The 23,165-nt window shown below is 38.1% G+C and overlaps 2 protein-coding genes and 1 long non-coding RNA gene across 5 annotated transcripts in view; 1 reads left to right on the top strand and 2 right to left on the bottom strand.

The window, feature by feature from the left end:
- Positions 1–803: 803 nt before the first annotated feature.
- On the bottom strand, positions 804–13,391 carry hmgcll1 (3-hydroxymethyl-3-methylglutaryl-CoA lyase like 1). 2 transcript variants are annotated; one of them, XM_010773188.1, is made up of 9 exons: positions 13,122–13,391; positions 11,064–11,141; positions 10,528–10,635; positions 10,072–10,167; positions 9,732–9,880; positions 8,963–9,026; positions 8,535–8,723; positions 2,086–2,211; positions 804–1,710 (listed from the first exon to the last, which is right to left on the bottom strand). In XM_010773188.1, exons 1-9 carry the CDS (start codon positions 13,215–13,217, stop codon positions 1,606–1,608), a joined length of 1,011 nt encoding a protein of 336 aa, XP_010771490.1. In that variant the 5' UTR covers positions 13,218–13,391; the 3' UTR covers positions 804–1,605. The 2 variants fall into 2 exon arrangements, with proteins under 2 accessions (XP_010771490.1, XP_010771491.1); XM_010773189.1 differs by lacking the exons at positions 11,064–11,141; positions 13,122–13,391 and having other exon boundaries at positions 10,541–10,592.
- LOC104947214 (uncharacterized) overlaps positions 12,094–23,165 on the top strand; it is a 13,947-nt gene continuing 2,875 nt past the window's right edge. Inside the window, exons 1-2 of the long non-coding RNA XR_798536.1 lie at positions 12,094–12,223; positions 14,711–14,817. This is a non-coding gene — a long non-coding RNA (uncharacterized lncRNA). The remainder of the gene's footprint in view (positions 12,224–14,710; positions 14,818–23,165) is intronic.
- Positions 20,684–23,165, bottom strand: part of bmp5 (bone morphogenetic protein 5) — an 11,478-nt gene continuing 8,996 nt past the window's right edge. For both annotated transcript variants that reach the window (XM_010773190.1, XM_010773191.1), the window contains exons 5-7: positions 22,109–22,185; positions 21,881–21,991; positions 20,684–21,746 (exon numbers count right to left, since the gene is read on the bottom strand). In XM_010773190.1, the coding sequence (XP_010771492.1) occupies positions 21,597–21,746; positions 21,881–21,991; positions 22,109–22,185 (338 nt within the window). In that variant the 3' untranslated portion in view covers positions 20,684–21,596. The remainder of the gene's footprint in view (positions 21,747–21,880; positions 21,992–22,108; positions 22,186–23,165) is intronic.

The raw sequence follows: 23,165 nt of genomic DNA, 5'->3' as shown, positions 1-23,165 counted from the left end.
GTAGTCAGTCTCAAGTTGTCATAAGAAGAGCTGCAGATTTTAGCTTGATTTGATTCTCACACAGTCGGTTGCAAAAAAGTCCTGTTTTATAGAAAAGATCGAAAAAATACCCAGATTAAAGTGTATAGACTTGTAGAAAGCAAACTAACTTTTATTTAATGACACCACATTGAATCACAGTTTCAGTACACAACGAGCAACTGGAAGGAATAATGTTTCTTATTGTCAGATGTCAGATTTGTACTGCAATGTCAAAACAACTCTATTTTGTCTTTCAAATTATTCAGACTGCAAAACTTGGAGACTTCCAAAGTTTTCTTTTCTAGCGAGCTTGGTTTCAACTTGGTTTCCCCTTGTTCACAAAGTGCTTTTTTCCCAAAACAGATCTGAGAGTGACTACACTTCATTAAATAATTGTTTGCACAGACAATGAAGCTGGACGACTATCAGGGCTAATTACCAAATTGGAATATATTAATGCAAGTTCTCTTAGTACTCTCCCACATCTGTTCATTAGAGTTACATTTGATTATAGTCTCACTTTGCATCGCAGAGTCCTGCCAGCGTTCATACTGGCATTTCAATTAAAGTAATTCCCTAGTGGGACAAAGAGCCTGCTATTAATGACAAGCTAGATAGAAAACCAGGGGTTCACTAAGTTCTGATGACAAAGACACCCACAAAGTATTTTCTCCTACTTTTTTCTGTTTTCTTTATTTGGATCATCTTAATCCTCCAGCATATGGTTACATGAAAAGACAAAAAACTGATAATGATATTTTTTTCTCAAACACAATATATATATATATATATATATAAAAGCAATGTATACTTGCCACCTTGTCTTGCAACATGTAACATTTAATTAGAAAATAGTATAATTTTCTATTTTATTAGGTTTAACATATAGCACATATAGGATTTAAATAGACGGAAGAAACACATTTGACACTTACACAGACTATACTCCCAGACGGTAGCTTATGTAATGGTAAACGTTTTTTTAATGGAACATACATGATCAAGGGGCACTTTCTTAATGCTTTTAGGCAAACCTGAGGGCAAAAACTATTTAGACAAGGTGTTATTTAACTTTTTAGTTTGAGAGAAGTCTTGTTTTTAAGTTGCTATTCTCAGAGGACCTGACCTAGTATGAGAGCTGAAAGGGTCTTCGGAGGAGTAAAGTGCATTAAAGCTATTCATGTTTATTAAAAGGCAGGAGAGAGCCTTTTCTTCATGTTGTTTATCTTCTCTGTTTATTAAAACACAACACCTATGTGGTGGTTTTTGATAAAGTTCAGTGGGTTGGAAAAACTAATAAAATACTTATTCTGTAAAAAATTATTATAAGGCCACTGAGCACCGCAAAGTAATAAAAGTGACTGATATTTAATCAGTGCACTTGTCTTCTCCATAAGTATGAGAAAGTTTGAAAACAGAAGTGAATAAATGTGGCTTTTAAAAAGGCCAGTTTATATTAGTTGAATGAGATAAATGAAATAAAATCTTCTTTAACAGAAGCATAGGCGACATGTCTGAATGCAGCAACGACAGGGGAAGCACTTAAAAGGTTAAATAAAAAGTTAATATTTAAATATATTCCCTTCACAGTGTTCTGCCTGTTGCCTGGGCAACCTTGGAGTTTGTCTTGCGACGTAAAGCATTGCAGATGAAGTCACCGGCTTCTATCACTTTGGCAAGATTCACACCCTGCAAAGAAAACATGTTGCAGTATCAGCGTCTACACTGTGATTTTGTCTTAAGATGAACAAAACATGTGAACACAGGCTCCTCATGACTTTAAGAAGAACGTGTGCAACAGGTGATAGAAAAAGTGTAGTGAAAATATCTGGCCAGCAGGGGTAGGGATTGTTAAATAAATTGTTCCTGAGATGGGGCATGCAACACTGTAGGCTTGTGCAAGTTGTGTAAAACCACTGATATTATAAAATAAACATTTACAGAGCACTATGTTTGCAGAGCCTTCTGGTAATGTAAACAAACTCTGAAAGATTGTTGAGTTTGGTTGATCTGTTGGGATTATGGGTAAATTAAATACAAAGTGCAACGTGGAGAAATACTCACAGTTTCAATGCCAATGCCATGGAGCATGTAGAGAACATCCTCTGTTGAAACGTTGCCAGATGAACCTTGAGCATATGGGCAACCTCCCAGGCCAGCTACTGCAGAGTCCACCACACAGACCCCCATCTGCAGAGGACACACAACAGAGACATTCAGACAGACCTCCACACACTCCACCTCAGGTAGAATCCAGGAACAAAGATCCTTGTTCTGGTGGATTGTTCTGCCCGCTGCCAGGACTGCGGTCGTGTTTTACAGCTGTTTAGGAGAACTGCGGGCTTATGTCCCGAGGATGAGTGGGCACAGAATGTGGCTTAGTCATCCTCTTTGTCAGCTCCAACCACCAGCACCGCATAATTACGTTCATACGCGATATAAATGCAGAACAGAATATGTTCCTGATTCTCCTTGTTACTCATGTTTTTATAGCAATACTCTGCCCTTAACCATGGGGATTCACTTTCTTGCCACATTTAGAATACTTTGTTTCTCCCCTCGGCTGGACGGTATCCACTTACAGCGTGCCAGCAATACAAGAATTGTAGCGTTTCTCGACAAATGTGCAGTTGCCTCAAATAATCTCTAATGTCATAATTAATTTCGCTGATGACTTCAGTAACATGTGTTCCTGTCCTGTGGTGGTGGCGCCTGCAAAAGATTTATTTTAAGGCTGTTTGCATGTTTGTCTCATAGGCTGCTTACAATCAAAGTTATTGTTATATTTCATGGGAAACTTTTATTTTGTTCTTTTTTACTCGCTGCCAACAAATACCAAGTGTGCTCCATAAGAAAAAGATGTGTGTGACGGCTTAGGAATGAAAATGTAACTGCTTTTGTTTTGATGTTAATGCCTCAAGATGAGTACGTTTATAAAGTTGTATTTTACTAGTTCCCTGAATTCACATATTACGCAAAGCGATAAAACTGCAGTTCAAAGTGTAAAAAACCTACAAGTGTACATTTTATTTTCACACCGTAAACGTATGAAGCCAGACCTTCAGAATCAAAGTCATTACAGCCTAAGGTCTTGTGATGTTTTCCACATGTCCCTGGGATCGTCATGAGAATATTAAAGATGTTTTCCAGCTTCCGTGGCAGAGCCAGATGTCAGAGGATCCCACAGTGAGACAAAATTAACACGCTGATCCTCACAGTGGCATCGGGTCATGAAGGACTTTCTCCCCATGGAGCAGAACCAAGCAAGCTAAATTAAAAGCATCTCTATTGCCTTTTTCCGAACAATGTTGCTAATTGGTTGCTTTTCCTCCAGACAAGAACCTATTTCTTTCAGGGGCCGTCTGAGCCAGCCGTAATTGCTGTTTGTGTTGGCAAGGGGAGAGGAGAAGGTGGGGGTGGAAGGAGGAGGAGGAGGAGGAGGAGGAGGAGGAGGAGATCGACTCTGGTGTGTGGAGTGCACGAGATTTCCAGACCTTGGATAAAGCCAGAGCAGGATATTGTACTAGGCAGATTTTTTTTAAAGCATAAACACAGAGTTGTAATCTAACATGCCAATCCTCTCGCTTTCAGCTGCTAACCGTGTAAGGCCAGGGGTCCTCGGCATTCAGTTTCCGAGAGGAACAAAACGGACCCTTCATCAGCGTGCCCCTGTACCTCAGGACACTAATTGTGCAGGATTTGGTGGTCAGCAGCTCCAACTTGCCAATGCTCAGTTAGTTTCACACTGCCCAGAAACCAGATGTGCACTCAGTGTTAAAAAAGCCATATTGAGTAAGCTGTGGCGATATGAAAACAATACATTCCTTGGTAAAGACACAGTGCATTTTTTAAACTTGCATGATTTGGGATAAGCTTGTTGACATTCTACACTCCGAGTGGACGAGGCTGAAGATGGACATGCTCCCATTTTGGTTTTATAACTGCGTCAGAGAGAGAGAAACAGAGAGTGTGCATTCACTGAAGGATATGGAGCAGTGATGCTTTACCCACTGCTACATAAACTGGGAAGCTGAAAGAAACTGTCAGAGATCGACTGCTGACACATATATCACCTCTTTCCAGGAACGCATACACAGGATTGCCCCGAATACCAGAAGGCAGCTAGGAGATAGACAAAACAAACCTATTAAGGATAAATAAATGAAACTTTTACTTCTGTATTTATTAGGGCATAAATATTTGGAACCATATAATCACATCATTCACCATAAAAGATCAACTTCTTAATGGATGACCAACCAAAAACCACAATCTCATACATATTATGATTTCAAAACAATATTATGATCCCAATGCAAGATCTGTCTTTTTTGTAAGTAATTACATTGTATGGCTTTATGTTAGGTTAAAGCTGTGTGGTCAGAAACAGGTTAAAACATATACTATATATATAAACATTCAGTTTCATCAACCTTTTTAAGTTTCCTTCAAGTTTTTAATTTTTAATTATTAGGTCTCAGTGATGAAGATCATGGCAATTATAATATGGAAAAGTTAGACGGTCAATTATTAGTAAAACTAAGTTATTTGCATAGTACAGTCCATCAAGGTTGAACAGTGCTTTAAAGGAAAGCGCTGAATGTTATTGTTAGCGTGTTATTGAGGACTCAATTGAGAGCGCAAACAGGTTCTACTGTATTCCCCAGCTGCAGCTGTCCACAATACACCAAAAATTGTGGATGAGAATAAATAATCTTCCTTGCCAAACCTGTGAAATATAAGTACATACGTTGTCATTGTGTGACCTGCCAGGAGTAGGTTTGTAACAAAGCCCCCCCAGACCTCCTGGGAAAAAAAGAGAAAAGGTACAAAGACTGAGGAATGTCTTTATCAAGAACAAAAGAGGTGACTCAGGGCTGACAGCGCTGGGGGAATTCATTTCTATCCCAGTTGGTGGTGTGGACTTCTGGCACACAGTAATGAAAAGCTATGATAAAATCTTTCATTTCCATCTTGTTTATGGGTGAGTAAATGGTAGGCAAAATATCCCCGGCTGCTATTATTCTCTGTGGCCACAGGGCAGCTGTGATGAATCATTCTGAATATGATCCACCGAGGAATTGAACTGTACCGCTGTGCTTTTCACCCAGCAATCCAAAATCAAGGCTAACTTTTGTATATATTTGCTATTTAACACAAGAAGATTCTTTATATTTTCTTGAGCAATATGTTACAGGGTTACAGAGGAATACAAACGTAAATAATAAAGAGAAAAGCATTCACTTAAAAATAAATCAAATCTTTTTTTCTTTTAAGGACTGTTAAGGCTTTAATGCTGTTTTGTGTCCTGACTGTCAATCTTTTATTTTTTAAAGTTTTCATGAAGTAAATACCTTTAACATCTGACAACTCCGTGTTTTAAATAGTGGGTGTGCATCTCATATTTAGTTATAATACAGTGAACTACATAAATAATGTTACAAAAAGTAGATATTTACTACCTCCACGAGGGACGATTTGATTTGGCCTCGGTTTGTTTGTTTGTCTGTTTGTCAGCAGGAAAAGCTCTTTTCCAATTGTAATGAAACGTGTTGAAAGGGTGTAGAATCAGCTAGAAGGACCCGCATGGCAACATAGCAGGTTCACATAATGAGGGGATAGATACGTTATTTTTTTACTTTCATTACCATTGCAAAAAGGGAATGGATGGAGGTCTGCCCTATCTCAGTTTCCTCTGTGTTTATATGATTCACTGGAACCATAATATTTGATAATACAGGGGATAGTATTTACTAGACCAAAAGGCTGTACTATTAACTAGCATACTTTAAATTAATTCCACAAAATAAATGTGAGTAAATGTTTGATAACTGATTCTAATATGTATTAGAATGGGCATTTAGGTGCTTTGTCTTAGTGGGAGTGTAACTCTTGTTAATTAAATGTTTCAAGGTCTTAAAACGTTGTCTTTGTTGTGACATTGTTAATTAATAACATAACCACAGAAATTATGCAGAAATGTACCTCAAACTGAAAGTCACACAGCATAACAGGACCCTTTTGAAATCTAGATGCTAATTCTCAAATGGTTTAACCCTAATAAACAAACTTCAACATTATCTACTGCACACCAGTTATTATCGAGCCCTAGCAACGTTTTTTAGAGGCCGCCAACTGCAGCGAGCAAATGAAAGGATCATTTTCCACTGGCCTTTAAGCGCAGCATTGTCAGGGAGTTCAACAGCCAAGCGACAGATGAGTTAGGAGCCCCCCCGGGCCCTTCTATCCACCTAGCTCTCAGTTGCTTTGTCCAATAGACACTGAATAGGTGAGCCTTTGTGCTGACCTCCTCACATCTGTTGACCCACCCAGCCCCCGATGAGCTTCCTCCTCTGTGATGACAATGTGCTCCAGAGAACTGATATCTGCGTTGCGTCTGTTTTATGTCTGCATTTATGTCAGCTTTACACTCGCTACGAGCAAAGCGGTAAAAACAACCCGACGAGAGCTCTTCCACGGGAAATGTACAACCTAATTACATTTTTGTGAGATGTGTAGAAACCGACTTTATTACTGTGGGCGTCCATGAATTGTTGTTTTCTTCACTACAATACATGTGCACTGTGCTGGAAAGGCCCATTGGAAATATCTTATGTTCATTAAGATTCTGGGAGTTTTTTCTCAGTGGGCAGTTTGTGAATCATCTTGCTTTGTGGGGAAGCTAAGATCATGTTTCTTAATGCCCCTCTTCCTTGTTGACTGATGGTTCCTGCATTTCTGTGTGTCCCTTTGTAACCTATACATTTGTTTTGTGCGTTCTCAATACTCCCCAATACAGAGGATACATTCATAATGTTGTAAACAGACACATTGTCATTAAAGCTCAGAGCAGGTTAACATTGTGGTACACTTCATACTAAAAAAAGTACACATGTGTTTAAGAGGAGAAACAGTGTTTTAAGAGATGTATGTTGGATAAACATTTGTATGCGTAGGTTGTTCAATCTCTAATATCATTTCAAACAACCTTAAGTGGCCAAAATATATGGCCATCAGCCTTATTTAACTTTTTGATGCAATATAACTTCGTTTTTCCAGATTCCGGTAGGAAAATAAACACTACTTGTCCTTTGCTCTTGAAAATGGTAAAACTCAAGAAAAGATGTATTTGAATGTACTGTAACATCTGCCACAAGATGGATTGGGAGCAGCTTAACATATGATTACCGAAGCAGGAATACTGATTTACAGCATCAGAAAAACCGTTGTGATCTCGGCAATGTTGGCAGTTACTTAAGGAAGTTGAAAGATATCTTGGAACAAGAATCACCACCTCAACTGTGCTTCCACATCTGGTTGCTCCTCTTCATGTCATCATGAGCAAGAACACTGATTTATGAAAAGGTCGGCCTTAATCCATAATCGGCCTGCGGTTCTCCACAAGATTGTTCATATCCATCATAAGGAGGAAGATGTGCATGCGAGGGAGAAGGTGCCAAGCCGCTGAAGAATATCAAGCTATCAAACAACTCAACATGAGAGGATGTGCGGATCAAAAGGATGATATATTAATGTCTTGTAAAGTACAGAGCCCTGCCTCTCTTCTAACCATGTCAGTATTTCTAGTTCCTCTTCAGACCTCTGCTAGAACAATTACTGGCACTTTTAACACCCCTCACACACAGATCAGAATGTGTATTTATTTTAATAAAATAATTATTATGAGAGCTCATGTCTATCTTTAATTGAGAAAGACCAGAGCATTGTAAAACATTACTTTCCGAGATTTGCAGAGATTACAAGTCTCTCCTTCACTCTTATTTTCAAAGATACAGGTTTTGGGAATTTCTAGCTCCGTCCTCTACGTTTCTCAGAATTCACAGGTTTCACAACCCAACGTTGAGAAAAATCTTGGAACTGTTCCACTTGATTTATAAAGAACTTGCCAGGTGCCTTGAGCAATTTGTACCCAGAGCAGGGCAGCAGAGACTTGCCAGAGAAAGCAGCACCTTTCAAACCTTTACTGCTATTTGTCTTTGGCAGATGAATATTTTGTTGTGAATTTGGGACTGGGGTTGAAATCTTGTTTTATGTGTGTCTGAGAGTGTGTTTGTTATTGTATTTAATTATCTTTTCCTTTTGATTTTCTTTTTTTGGATTCTATTGTTAATGTTTATGCCTTCTTTTGTCTAAGGGTCGTCTTGTAAAAGAGATCGCTCAGGGGTTGTACACCTTGAAGTTTTAAATACATTTAAAATGGATATTTTTGGATGTGTTCATCTTAGATTTTACAATCATCCTGTTGGTAATAAAACTCCTTAAACTGTGAAACTACAGGGAGTCACAATTGAACGAGTTGATGCGGCTTTACAAAATGCAGTAAAATGTATTGACACATAGTTTGGCTCATGTCTTATTGTTATTGTCAAAACAATAAAACGGAGTCCTCGTTTGTCAGTCTTAACTCAATTATTAAAAGCCTTTTCTAGCACTACTTCTGCTAATACAATAATTATCGATTACCATTCCCACAGTACATTATGAGTTCTTACTTGAAGTGCAGTAAGGATGTTGGGCAGTGCTTGCCCATAAGTGTCATGGCAGTGAACTGCGAGAGCGTGGGCGGGCACCTCCTCAATCACACTCTGCAGCATCTTCAACATGGAGCCTGGAGTACCAACACCGATGGTATCCCCCAAGGAAATCTCATAGCAGCCCATCGCATATAACCTCTTGGCCACCTAAAAAATTGTTTCAAAAACGTGTGAGATTCTCTCATTAACACAGAATCATAGAGTAAATAACTAACCATAAATCGTGTAATCTTCTAATGAATACATTTGTTTTGAAAACCTGTATATGTTTGTTAATATGCAATGTCATGTGAGGTGATAACAATTCAGAATGACCTCCATTAATATTTTCTCCACTGAATGTAACAGTTAATATGAATATTAGGATTTTCGAAAGGTTTTCTTACTTCAGAGACTTTGGAAGGTTCAATGTGTCCCTCATGGGGGCATCCAAGGGCACAAGACACATATCTGAAAGACAAAACATTTGTGATTTGCATTTGATGAACTATAACATTTGAAACAACCGTTGCTTTAGTAGAAGCAATTCAACAACAGGATTTTATGTTTGGCACTTTCAGGAAGACAACACTGTTTAACAGTTGTCTGTCGTGAGATGGACTCTCGTCTATTTAAATGAGGATACAAAGATTGCTGATAATTCTGATGTTTCTAATCTTATTTTGGCTTTTCATCTTGAGATATCTCAAAGGCGGACAAAAAGATTAATATGAGATTTGGTTACCAGATCCGTGATTAGATTTTAGTGTGATAAGGATCTTGATTGGATAACATTTATTTTAACTATCAAACATTTGTTTAGCACTTGGAAACAAATTCACTGTTTTTCTGATGTGTTCATCCTATTTAAACAGAGAGGTTTATTTAATCCAACATGCATAAAAATTTTAATATTTGCAGTAACTTTCAATGTTTGGTTTGCTTAAATGTCCATCTGGACGAGCGGTTTACTAATGCATAAATATAACCTTGGGAACATCTGGACGCTTTATTTCAATCTATCATTACTGAATTGTGTGTTTTCTCCTTCATATAGTAACTGCAGTTTTTTCAACAGTGTATCATTTGGAGTAAAAACAACAATCCCAAAGGTGGTTGAACTTTAGAAATGTGTTTTCATTAATTGTAAGGATCATTAATTTCCCAAATACTCACCCGCGGACTGGAATCTGTTGCTCTTTGGCAGTGTTAATGACTTCCTCAAACCTCAGCATGCTTTCATCAATAGAGCAGTTAATATTCTTTTTACTGAAGGTTTCAGACGCTGACCCAAACACCGCCACCTCAGTAGCACCAGCTGCAACCTTAAAACAGGAGAGAAAAATGAACTTGTAAAACAGTTTTGAACACGGTGCTGGAGTCACACTTCGGTACGTGCAGGACTTATGTGGAAAAAAAGCACTAGTCTCTACATTAAACTTAAATTGACAAGCATGTAAAAATAACTTTGGTCTAAAACAGACATCATCAAGCTGAATTCAAAATGAATGCTTACAGCATCCTTGAAGCCTTGCATGTTAGGTGTCAAAACAGGATACCGAACATGAGGTGCTCTCTGAATTCCTCTGAGTACATCAGAGTGGTCTGCCATCTAAATGAAGTGGGGGGAAAACATGATGTAGAAAAATAAACCTTTTACATCATCTGAGAATAAATCACCCTGCACAAATGTTTTTACATGCTTGTAGTCAGCGGAAAGGACAGAATCATTTTTTCATCTAACATTTCTCAGTAAATAAAATGTGACATGTTCATATTTGCTTTTTTTTAGGAAGTCAATACTGGCACAATTTATGACAGGGAGCGAGAGAGTTCAAATAGTATTTCCAAAGGCACTTGTAGGTCTAACAAGGATACTAGAGGAGATTTTCCGCAGGAGTTATGCAGACAAGAAAGAGAGCCTAATAAATCACTCAGCACTCTTTTGCTGTGCACAAAGGAGAGTTATTACCTGCGGTACCCACTTTGAAGAGACAAAGCTGGTGGCCTCGATCACAGGCAGGCCTGTTCCCGAGAGCATGTCTATCAGCTGGATTTTCACCCCTGTTGGAACAATTTCCTGGGGAACAATGAAACTGAAACTTATTTTGGCTTTGATTCCACTCAGGATGGGAATTACAACAAGAAAGATATCTAGCAACGCTTTTTGCTTATAAAATCTATATTCCCCTGCTGAATCTTGCTTAATAATAATAACATATTGTGGTTATACATTTACTTTATCCATGCATCTAGTCCGTGCAATAAGGAAATGATAAAGCAGTGACATGCTAGGCTGATTAAACTGAGCCGGAAGCTGTGTCATCTTTCCTATTCTATTTCAAAGAAAATGTGAAACATATGCTCCTGGCAATTATGGCACACAACCCATATGTTATGGATTGTTTCATGTATGAAAAATGGGAAATTCCCGGGTGGTCATGCATGAAGATACAAAACAAGGGTGCCTACGTATAAATATAAATGAGATTTGTGACTGTAGTATACCTTTTCATTTTGAAGTCCATCTCGTGGTCCTACTTCAACTATTTTAACAAACTCTGGATACTCATGTCCTGTAATAGTCTGGGAAAATATCGAGAGATACAGTCATAAGAATTAGAGGTACACAGGACTGAATTGAAGCAGGCATGCAGTCATCCTTTTGGCATGAGACGCCCCAGGACATGGTATTTTTAACATGAACAACTGTCTACCTCTAAACCACATGAAACCTGAGAACCTAAACATAAACTTTTCATGACATTAAGATGCAAACTCAGGATGTCTCATAGAGAAAGGACAGGTAAGGGTAACTCCACACAAACCACATGAGATATTCAGAGTATCAGGGTATTTCTGTTTTCTTAACCTCGTTGTTTTTAAGAGAAAAGCGCTTGTTCAAATTAAAACATAAAAACTCAATAGAGATTAAAGATAATACAAATTTATATAGCTCTAGATGGCTTTTTAGACAGGGACAATACAAATAAAAAAACTGCTAAATTAAGGTTATTTAATCATCAGTGACTACTAGCAGAGGTGGAATAAGTACCCAGATCTTGTACTAAATGTACCAGAGTGTAGGAATACTCTTTTACAAGTAAAAGTAGTGCAATCAAAATGTTACTCAAGTAAAAGAAGAAAAGCATTAGCATCAACATATACTTAAGGTACAATACAAATAGCCTACTGATTATGCAGATTTACCCATTTCAGAATAATTATCATATGTTTTGATTCAAACTGTTGATGTATTAATGGGTTTTATCACAGCTGGTAAAGGTGCAGCATGGTTTAATAACTTTGGATGCTGCAGGTTAACTTGTGAATTTACTTCAGGTCTAGCATACATGTAGCCTACAGTACACAAATTACCTCTGAATTGTAGTGGAGAAGTACAAAGTAGTAAATATTGGAAAAACTCAAGTAAAGGACAAGTCCCTCAAAATTTGACTAAAATAAAGTAGGCCTACTTGAGTAAATCTACTTTACAACACTGACCACTAGGGAGGAGAGTAACAAAACAAACCGGCAGACATGGCAGCTACAGTAGCAGAGTTGTTGTGGCTAACAACTCACGTGTTGGCACTACCTTCCCACACACAGACATGGAGCTACATTAGCATCTATTTGAGTCTCTGTCTGACTGACGTTACCTGACAAACGTAAGTTCAGTTTTAACGGTACCTCCTTTTTTTTATGTCCACCAACTTCTGAGAAAGATGTCTTCGTCTTTTCTAGAATAGACATTTACCACCTGTCTTCACCAACTAGCGAACAGAAGTCAATATTGACAGACGTAGTTTACACTAGCTAGCTTACGTTAGCTTGTTTGAATTAACTCCACCAACGAACTCCTTCTAACTGTTGCATCAGTAATGTAGTAGGCTACTTTACTTCTGCTATGTAAGTACATTTGCTCTGCAATACAATTTGCTTTGGAGTCTCCAAAACACATTGTATACTGTAACTGTGGTAAATAGTATCTGTTGCCAAATCCCTTTACAAATTGGAGAAGGATTTTGAATGCATCGCTTTATGGCAACTCGAAAATGCAGTATGTCACCGTGGTACTTGTACTTCTGAGTTTCACAATTGAAAGTGAAGCAACGCTCAGACTTAGCTATTCGAGAATTATGCAGCCTGTTAAACCAAAACAATTATCTACAATAGGCCGAAAAGATAGATGATCAAGTAATTTGACTCAATACTATGTGAGTATTTGAATGTAGGGAAGAATATTTATCCACTTGCAAAACAAATCATTTTGTTTAGGCAGCACAAATAGTTACACAACAGTAACAGAATAATTTATCCTCTTCTATTGTCCCATAAAAACAATTTAGCAAGACTTTTTCATTTGACTATTTTTAAATACAGAGATGCATCCTTTTAAAACACAGTGATGTGTGAATGTAGAGCAGAGTTTCCATTGAAGGGGACATTACATAAGAAGCACTAGTACTGTAGTCAGTGTCTGGCTGCTGTGCATCCTCTCTGTCATGACTGAGTCATGTGGCAGAGCATGTGCAGCAAATAAGAAACAAGAAAAAGGACGCCCACCTTCTCCTCCTGCAGCCAGCGCTTCAGCCATGGATAGTCCTGGATGAGTTGCTCATAGCTCAGGCAGTGCTTCACTGTAGTGGGTACGTTACCCATTCAAATGGCTGCTGTTCAGCCCTGCTGCACCTCTGTGTCCTCTGAGAATGACCTGCAGAGAATGCTGCAACTCGTATAGCAAATTGAAGCGTTAGATCAATACGCTAATGCAGGCCTGGATACCGGAGGGCCTGGCTGCAGGAGGAGATGGAATTAGAGGACGCTGCAGATGGACGGTGGAGGATGATTCAGCAGTTGCCATGGCAGCCACATCCCTACTAGGGAGGGGTTTATACAGTACAGAGGGGGATGGGGAGAGGAGATGGTGTGAAGCGCAAATGGAGTGATATGGGAGATTAGTTCTGCACTTTAGTCTGGGAGTTCTTGTGTGATTATGGGGATGATATATTATGTGCATCTAAAAAAAGAAATGCAGGTGCAGGGCAGAAAAAAAGATACAGCAAGGAAAGAAGAGTCTGTACAACTTTAAATCGGGAGGGCTAGGTACTGAGTGCTTTCTTCACTGTGGAAACATTTTAACCAGAATTCACAAAAAAGTTGTACATCTTGGTTCAACAACAACATTTGATACACATTTGACTCCCTGTTCTAGTGAAGGCTTCAGGGAAACGGGCTGCTTTGATTGATCTCCTGTGACCTGAACAGTCGAAGGGTTTCCATTGCCAGACTTGCCACTGCTGCCAATGTCAACTGCATGGTGTAATAAAATCCCTTGTTAAGCCAGGGCAACATTTACCAGAGAAAGAGCCATTCTTCTGAACCCAGATGTTAACAATAGAGGGGCTTTAATGAAGTCCTAGCATTCAGCCATCCCACCACGCTAAACCGCTCTGTGATGAGAGACCTCTACCTCTCTCTCAGGGGAGGAGGGCGACTCATATGATCAGCCATGAAAAAGGCTTTTTTGTAGCAGACTTCAAAGTTGATGTCTATCAGTTGCCACCCTCTAAAAATTGCGTATTGCCTCTAATCGCCTATTCATGGCTCTCTGGAGGATAGAACCAATAACAGTGCAGCAGATGTGAATGGTGGAATTGTGTAGAATTAAAGGTTTACATTTTAAAACATTTTATTTAGCTTTTTAGATTAATAAAAAAAAGAATTATCAGAGGATTTTTCTATTGTTATATTTTCCTGAAAATCATAATAACAATGTCATGGTTTCTGTGGTTTGTGAGCCTTTAAACTCTTTCAGATGTCTGCAAATCTGTGCCTTAAATGTGTCAAAGCCCAAATAATAATGAAAACCGCATTTGCTGAAACATTGAGTTCATGCAAATTGTTTCTCTAGAAAGTCTCCTAGTGTACAGCGTTGGACATGTTTACTCTACATAGAACTTCAAAAGTATATGTTAAGAAATATAATATAATGAAACCTTCCTAAGATCAGTTGTCATTTGTATTTGCAGTCTATGGTCAGAAAAATGAAGACTTTTCCTTGAAAAGTCGTTTTTTCTATGGCTTTTTTTCAATAAATGATAACTGCATCAACCAATTAACCCTCACTGGCCTTTTACATTTCTACTTTCAAGGGAACTCGGCAGCCACGGTTTATCTTGACAAATGCCAGCTGCAGAGGGTCACTTTAAAGAACTGGCCTTCAGGGGCTTTCCTGCTTTTAGGAGTCAATGTAATGCAGGTGAGTGGAAACTTAAAGTCTATGATGGTATGTAAGTGGAGAAGGTTTTGACATTTTACAAAGACATCGTATTATATAACAGGTCATCTGACATGTGTAAAAAAAGTATATTTTTCTGTAGTACATATTTAGGTTTTTATAAGAATAACAAATACAATTTAACAGGTCTAACTTACAATGACATCTTTGAGTTGAAGTCGTTTTTATTTCTTTAATCTCACTTTTAGAGTGTACACAGGATGGAAGATTAGGGCATTTTGCAATCAAATCCAATAGAGGGATTGCATAGAACAGCATTAACAAATGATCCTACATCTCGACCCCACAAATCACTGCAAACATATTCAATTTGTTCAGAGAATAAAGAGTAAAATAATGGTGTGAAGAAAAATGACAAATGAGTCTAATGATTAGGCTACTGTCTAATAAAATATATGCACAAACCTAAAGAGGTTTCTACAGGTTAAACTCTAAAGGGACAATACTCTTTTACGATTGTGTAGATTAGGCTAACAGATATTTCTTGACAGGAAAAAGGATGTCTCAGCGCTTGTTTGGAAGCTCTCTCCTGAGAACAATATATCTTAAACATGAGGATTTTGGAGACAAAGTACATGATGAATGCCTCAAAAGATTAAATACAACTCAAACAGTACAAGTGTCACAACGTGTTGCTGAACTGGAACAGTTGTGTCTTAAAGAAAGATTTTTTTGTGCTAAGAAACAGATGTGAAACACTGCTTTATAGGGTACAGGTTTAGGCAGGGCATGAAAGAGGTTTTAAGCTCTCTGATATACACTGAAAACAAAGTGGGAGAAAGAAAACAGGAACCAGATTAAATCAATTTTCATCCTCCATCCGTCTTCAATTTCTACATCATGGATTTAACTGGACTGTAACAACAAGAGAGTCCTGATGCTGAGTAAATAGCACATGATCATCGCACTGAAAGCATTACCGTAATCATGACTGTGTTTTATAACCAGAACAATTTGAAGTGTTTGTTGGATATACTGTGTAGTTAGAATAATTCACACTCAGTCCTAAAGAAACACTCGGATGGTGTGGGATTGGAATTGAATCATGTATACCACATGCTGTACAAAAACAGCAAAGAATTAACATATATAAATAATCTTATGGAAGGAAAGGCATCAGCCCCTCCATCTCGTTTCCATTATATTAAACTCAAGAGAGAAAAAATGACCACAAACACCTTTTTTGTATAAAATGTAAAGCTATGATAAAAATAGGAGCCTACCTTACAGATTCTTCAGGAAGGCTTTTCTGAGCCAACTTTCCACAGCTCTCCTCAGAGACAGCATGTGTGTTAAAGATTATCCTCACAGTAATCACACCACAGAGCGCCCTGTGGCTTCAGTCACAAAAGCCACTGACCTGTGTGTTGTGTCCACATGTGATCAGGACTGTGGAATACAATTTACTTTTCTCTGTATATGCAGAATAAAGTAACGCTGTGGCACCCGCCTGATCAAGCTAATGAACTAATGAATTAATCTACATTTATTAAACACTTTAAAACCCACTAATTAATAATCAGTTGGGTGTAATATATCCATATCATTCAAAATGACATGCTACAGTACATTCATTTCGTTTTTTCTTGTCTGGAATATACCACTTGTCACAAAGACATTCGAGCGGATGTTTCTAAGCAGCTTGAGCAGACTTTTATATTGTACCGCAGAGGACTTCATGGCTGGATTACTGCTGCGACTGGATCATAAAGCATAGAGATTTCCGACAGTGTATCCGAATCCTTGGTGGAAGAAATTGAATTTCACAGTAAAAATGTACAACAGCCAGACTTCACATGAGGTGGGTTAAGTGGTGACTGTTGACATTCTCTATTTGAATTCTAAACGCATGTATTATTCATTATTTTCATTGTGGTGTGGAACAATGAACAGGACAGCCAATCGTAAACAACTCGCAACCATCTTAGTGTAGAGCTGAGTATTGTTGGATTGCTTTTTTAATACTTTCTCATCTTACTCTTTTTGAGCGTAATGTTTGTTTTACAATTAAACCAAAGAAGACACAATGACACTTTGTTTATTGTTGAACTTAAACAGCCATTAAATATGGATATAATTAGGATCAAATTGGGATTTAAATCTTTAAGATAATAATTTCAAATAAATTGTGACGTTTGTTTTTTAACTCAGTCTAAGCAGTCTACACTGTCTATAGAAAAAACTGGACTGTAAATGGAGACATGACCCTGTACTGTAAAAGATAAATACTGTATTACTGACAACACCAAACACATCATCCCTGTTTCCAAAAGCTTCATGTAGGAATGTGTGTAGTTGAGAAATAAAACACCTGAAAAAGAACCTTCAGATGTGCCAAATATTGTGTTAACATTAGTTTTTGCTTAGCAAGTCAAGATCCACTTTTTTGAGACATTTACCCAATTGAAGTCCCCAAAACCTAAAGAGACTTCGAAGTACAGATATTATAGAAATATTGATTCGTTTTTTTGTGTAGAAACTGGTTTTAATAGAACAGGGTTACGTTAAAGGAGTGACTTTCGCTTCTTCTGTCTTGCTTTTTTGTTGCTTTTTTCCCTTAGTTGATAATTGTGCTTGGAAATGTCCTGGTTCTTCTCTGTTTTGGCAGCATTTTGAACATTAGCAAGAGGGCTTGTTGATACAGTAAATCAGCACGATTATTACAGGATTGAGACATCCTTGACAAAACAGTTTAATATCCTGTGCATCTGTTTTGGTTTGTATTTTTCCTTTTAAAACTTTTTTTACACATTTTATGTGTTGTTTCTTTGAGGCTTTCTGTTTCTCCTGAGACAAACCACAGAAGAAGAATACTAAAGAAAAGTTTATTCCGGATGGTCATGGAAAAACATGTTTCATAAATGCTGCACACAATGTAGAAAATGCAAAGCCCAACTTTAAAGATTTACTTTTAAAACACAAGGCTTACAAAGTATCAGAAGTTTTAAATGTATACATTTAGAATATTCATGAAATCACCTAATGAAAGCATTGCTAATGAAATTCAGCCGTATTTGAATGCAGGTGTTAAATCCACACTAAAAATACAGGATTTCAAAATAAAGAAAGGGGTTTAAATGCGCAGGTGCCACTTCTAGTGTTAATGGGAAGTGACAGTCGACTTCACAAACAGGCTGTTGTAAAGCTGAGAACCCAAAACCCTCTCCTCGCCGGCTGGGGAAGCTAATGTGCATATATGTGAATAACAAGCAAACACAACGGTGCTTCTGCGTTGCCCTCTGTCGGGACACATTCCTCGCCGGTCCTGCTGCAGCCTTGTCATACCAAACAACGTGTAAAAATGCGACCCATATGGTCTCCCTTCTCATGAGGGACTGATTGAGCTGTATGGAAGTCATGGCCCACCCACAGAACACAAATAAGGAGAACCATATGTGGGGAGATGAATAAGGTAAACTGCACAACATTTTTATTAGATACAATTTCACTTGCCTTGTGGATGGACTGCAAGGTGACACTTTGAAAATAAACTTTAAGCCTCAGAAAGAAAAAAAGGGCCTCCGGTTAAGCGAGGGTAAATCAATAAAACATGGAATTACTAAAGCAAAGACACAATAACAATTTTTTTTGTACTTGTTTTAGATTGACCAAAATTTGACCATTATGTCAATCATCTGACCCGTTTGCATTAGAGCAAATTAAATATAACTAAAAGTGTGCCGTTACAGTCACTAGCACATTAAACTCCAGACTGAATAAATGTTTAGTTTCACAGTTTGTGTAAATCCAACATTTCTTACATGGACGGCTGACTTCATTCTATATATATTTTACAAATGTTCTCCTTTAACACACTTGTTTACAAAATGAAGAGAAATACTTTGGAAAAACTTGTAAGTAAATCATTATGTGAAGTGTTGCATGCCTGTGAAGCCTTTAACATTTAAGGAGATTTTGCCATGAAAAATACACATGTTCAAAATAAAATAAGGAAAAAGGAAATTCTTCCGCGTCATAATCGCTTAACATATTTAGGGTCAATGTCTTCCTTCAACTGTTGCTTATTGTGTGACTTTGATACTATGAATCTTTGAAGTTTAAGCATATGTGTCTGAGGCATATATACACTAATTTAATCCTTATTGTATAAAGAACAGACTGCTTAATATTGCAGCCTGCATGAATTGATCTGTTAGGACATCTTGAGCAGAAGCAACTCTGAAAAAAATCTGCGCCTCGTGAGATCAGCTTTTTTGTTTGGCAGTATTAATCAACATATTCCTGCTTTTGATGGTTTGGAAAACGATAGCCAACCAGCTCCAGCCTGCTAAGAGCTTCAAGATGATCTCTCCTCACTAGATATATAACTTTTGCTGAACAAAAGGGCGTGTTCTAAACAGCCGCTCACGTGGACGTATCTGTTTTCTCAATCAGGTTAAGATAATGAATATGTTTGTTGTAGAAGAAAAATCCGAATATCAACACCTGGAAACACATCCTGACATTACGTAACTTGGTCTCTGTAAAGCCAGCTAGATGTTTTGACACTCTGTTAACCTGAGAGCATGATTCATGAATTATTCACTAGAGACCCTTCGTGAAGATGACCTTTTTCCAACATGTTTCAGAAGTGGAAGTGCTGATCTGATGAATGTCAAGTCACCTCTGACTCACTGCTGCCTGTTTTTGACCACGGGGGTCTCCGAGGAGAAGGGCGCCGCTATATTAATCTGCCCTGAGTATGGCACTTGTTACTCTTTCCCTTTATGTGGTCAGGAGGTTGATTTGGTGAGGGCTGTGTAGTTTAGGTGAACTCAAATAGGGGCTCATTCATAGCAGCTCCCGCGTAACAGAAAAGGAAGAAATGTAGCTGAATTGGAAAGAATCCACGGTATTAAACAGTAGATGGGATTGTGAAGTGCTAGGAGTAATCATGCCAGGCAACAGGCCGCAGGAATGCAAATCATCCCTCAAGCCAGGAGTTAAGTTAGCAGGTGGCCTCCTCTATTCACCGAATGTCAACACTCCTTTAACACGGAGCCCACGTAACATCTGGGCAGGCCAGCCACTGCTTTTAATTAAGTGAAATACAGTCACTCAATGTTCGGCCATGTCAGAGAGAAAAAATGTTATAGAAGTGGGAGGGTAAGGGGGAGAAAAGGTGCAACAGTACATATCTTGTGTTCAGTGAAGGTCAACACAGTTGTGTAAATATATATTAATCCTTAACCTTATCCCTAGATTTCCAAGACTATTGAATAACCCCTCAGCTCTTCTCTGGATATTAGCAAGTTCGTCCACATGTTTCTGGAAATTAAACTGACTGAGGAGGTAATGCAGCAAACACTCACTCAGTTTAGTTGATGGTTTCCACTTTGTTTCCAGGGGTGAATCTTAGCTCTTAGCAGATGGCAATATACAAATACAAGTGAACAAAATATAGGCAAGCTGAGGTTGACATACACATCACATGCTCCAGATGATGGATGGTATCTTTCCCCATAATCAGAAATAGATTGTTTAGAAAATGATATATTTATACAGCTCCATTATAAGCCCCCTTTTGGGCTGTCTCTGCTCACACATTACCAGCAGCAGCATTATCTCCCCCCAAGAGTATGTCAACAGGCTGCATGGGTGACCCCTAGTTTATATCATACTTGTCAAACATTTATAAATCTGAGACATTAGTGTGTAAAACATCCGCAGAACTCCAAACAAATACAAAAGGACAACTTGAATTTGAAAAGGCTGGAGGACTTGCAGCTGGAGGAGGGGGTTTAAATGTATTTCTAGATACTGTTGAGGGTGATAAATGGAGCAAAAAAAAAAGCTGTAAGGTCAAGTAAAGGCAGAGCAAAAGATAAACGTTCTCAAGTGGTACATTTATTAAAATACACTTAACACTTTACATAAAGATATACTTTCCCCAGACATAAAATAGAATCAGTGTGGAGTAAAGACGTTTACAGCTAGCCCACAGAGGAATGAGATAACAGTGTTTATGGAAGAGATTAACATAAACATTGTTTAAAAAATGACATGACTTGTAAAGCATTCATAAGTGAACGCTCAACATAATATGAGATTCCAGACTTATATAATCTCCTCCTCTCCTACGAAAAACATTTGAAAAAAGTTGGCGTTGAAAACGTGAAACGGTATCAGTGCTGAAAGACAGTGGCAGCTTTAAAATAGCTTTGGGCAGTTTGGTTTAAACATTCACAATGTTTTTCCCAACCAAGTGAACCAATTTGATTTAAGATATTTCAAACAGTCGTTGTGATGTAAGTGCTAAAGCCTCATGCTGTGCTGACATTATTCTGTACTTCTGGCCCATATTGAAAACAAAGGAGATAAATTAGCGTTTAAAAACAAAGCACATCATATACCATGTGTATTTCTAACTCTGTGATCATTTATAGAGCGTATTATACAAGGGGGAAAACAAGCAGGAGGGGAAGTGCTCTCATGTATCATGATGACTCCAGTGAATAATTAACTCATAAAAGTTATACAGACGTCACTAAGAGGGAGTATATGCCAACGGACACAAAAGTTAACTGATAACTGGCGTGAAGTAAAATCAACATGTCGTCCTAATCATTTAAATATGACGATATTCAGTGCTATTTAAAAAAAAAAAAAAAAAAAGAAGAAAATAAATTAGGTAATAAAAACGTTATATACATAATACTGTACATCACATCACACCTGCAGCAGATGTGTTTTCCAGCGATTCCCATACCAGATAGCATAAATTAAAGTTAGCCCTGCCACTAATGACAACCACAAGACCTAACTACCATATTTCTGTATTTCTTGAGGATGACATTTGAGCTGTCATCAAAGTAGAGCACTGATATTGCGTTGAGCTTTGTTGGGGCGCAGCATGGCTTTGGCACGTTGTCAGGAAACATTAAATGGACCTATAAATGAGAGCATAAAGTAGGTTTAAAAGAGGTGCGACAGCAGTGGGTTTCAAATGAATTATAACTGTTGAGAACATTATGGTGGCTTTTATTGCAACAGGCGTATGCAATTCATTTGAAAGAATACTTACCAGGGTTTGCACAATTGCATGATTTGTAGCATTCATGTGTGCGTTGAGTGGAAAAGAACATTCCCCATCACAGTAAAAAGCAGCGTAGCCCTCAGGTGCTATGATCCAATCCTTAAAAAGAAGGGATTCCTTTATTTATTAAACCTTATAACCGAACCAAAGTGTATTGTCCATTGTGTAACTACCATTTGTTAGTGTTGTGTTTTGCGACGGGAAATAATTTCCTACCTGCCAGCCCAAATCTCGAAAACTGACGTAAAGCTCATGCTTCTTACAGGCTTGCTTCTGTTCACTTGTGTTGAAATCTGAAAATGAATAAATAAATAAAATGGTATTCATAGTAGAAAAAGTAATGAATTATATATTTTATTTGTGAACTGTCAGATGGTTTGCCCATTTTTTATTTAACCTTTATTTAACCAGATAAAAAGCATTGAGATAAAATCTCATTTACAATGCTGACCTGGCCAAGAAGGCAGCAACGTTACACATAACACATAACACAATGATATAAAATACAGAGAACATAACTAAGAAAACAAAAGATGAAAAAAGCAGTCACTACATTGTGCACATTAGGACGGTAAGAAAGGGACTACTTATTACTGCAAGAGCAGCTGGTGGTAAGGACTTCTGACAACTTCAATTTAAAACATGCTATAGAGACAAGTGCCGTCAGTTTGAGGCGTGATTGAAGGTCATTCCAAGACCAAGGCCCATAATAAAATAGACTCCTTTTTCCAGCCTCAGTCCGCACAGCAGGGACCTGGAACCGTATCCAGGCACTGGATCTGAGGTTGTAAAAGTCACAAACTGGAGCAAATCTGGCACATATGTACAGTGGAAGCTTTCTTAAAATGGCTTTATACATTAATAAAAACCAATGCTGCATCCTACGCATAGTGAGTGAGGACCATCCAGTTAGGCTATACAGTGTGCAATGATGAGTCCTATAGGGTGCATTTGATATATAACGCAGTGCAGCATGGTAGAGTGGGTCAAGTTTGGCCAAAACAGTGGGACAGGCAAATCTATCGATTGTATCACCGTAGTCCAGCTGGGACAGGAATAAGCCAGAGAACAACCTTTACGGGACGAAGTTGAAAAACTACATTTAAGTCTGTAAAGGAAGCCAAGAGTGAATTTCAATTTCTTAGTAAGAACTTCAATATGGTGTTTAAAGTTTAGATTTCTGTCCAATAAAAAAGACCCAGATATTTGTATGTATCAACAAACTCAACAGAGATGCCAGCAAGGGTGTCAATGGAGAGGCAAGAGGATGCTG

This window comes from Notothenia coriiceps, unplaced genomic scaffold (genome assembly GCF_000735185.1).
Source record: "Notothenia coriiceps isolate Sejong01 unplaced genomic scaffold, NC01 NC01_scaffold00012147, whole genome shotgun sequence".
In the NCBI taxonomy this organism is placed as follows: Eukaryota; Metazoa; Chordata; class Actinopteri; order Perciformes; family Nototheniidae; genus Notothenia; species Notothenia coriiceps.
Note: the sequence above shows the minus strand (reverse complement) of the source record. Positions and strands in the feature narration are given on the sequence as shown.

Coding starts and splice junctions, on each gene's coding strand:
- hmgcll1 (XM_010773188.1), bottom strand. CDS start 13,217: ATGGGTAACGTACCCACTACAGTGAAGCACTGCCTGAGCTATGAGCAA. Junction 11,142..13,121: donor GCTGGCTGCAGGAGGAGAAG/GTGGGCGTCCTT, acceptor ATATTTTCCCAG/ACTATTACAGGACATGAGTA. Junction 8,724..8,962: donor AACCTTCCAAAGTCTCTGAA/GTAAGAAAACCT, acceptor ACAATTTTTTAG/GTGGCCAAGAGGTTATATGC.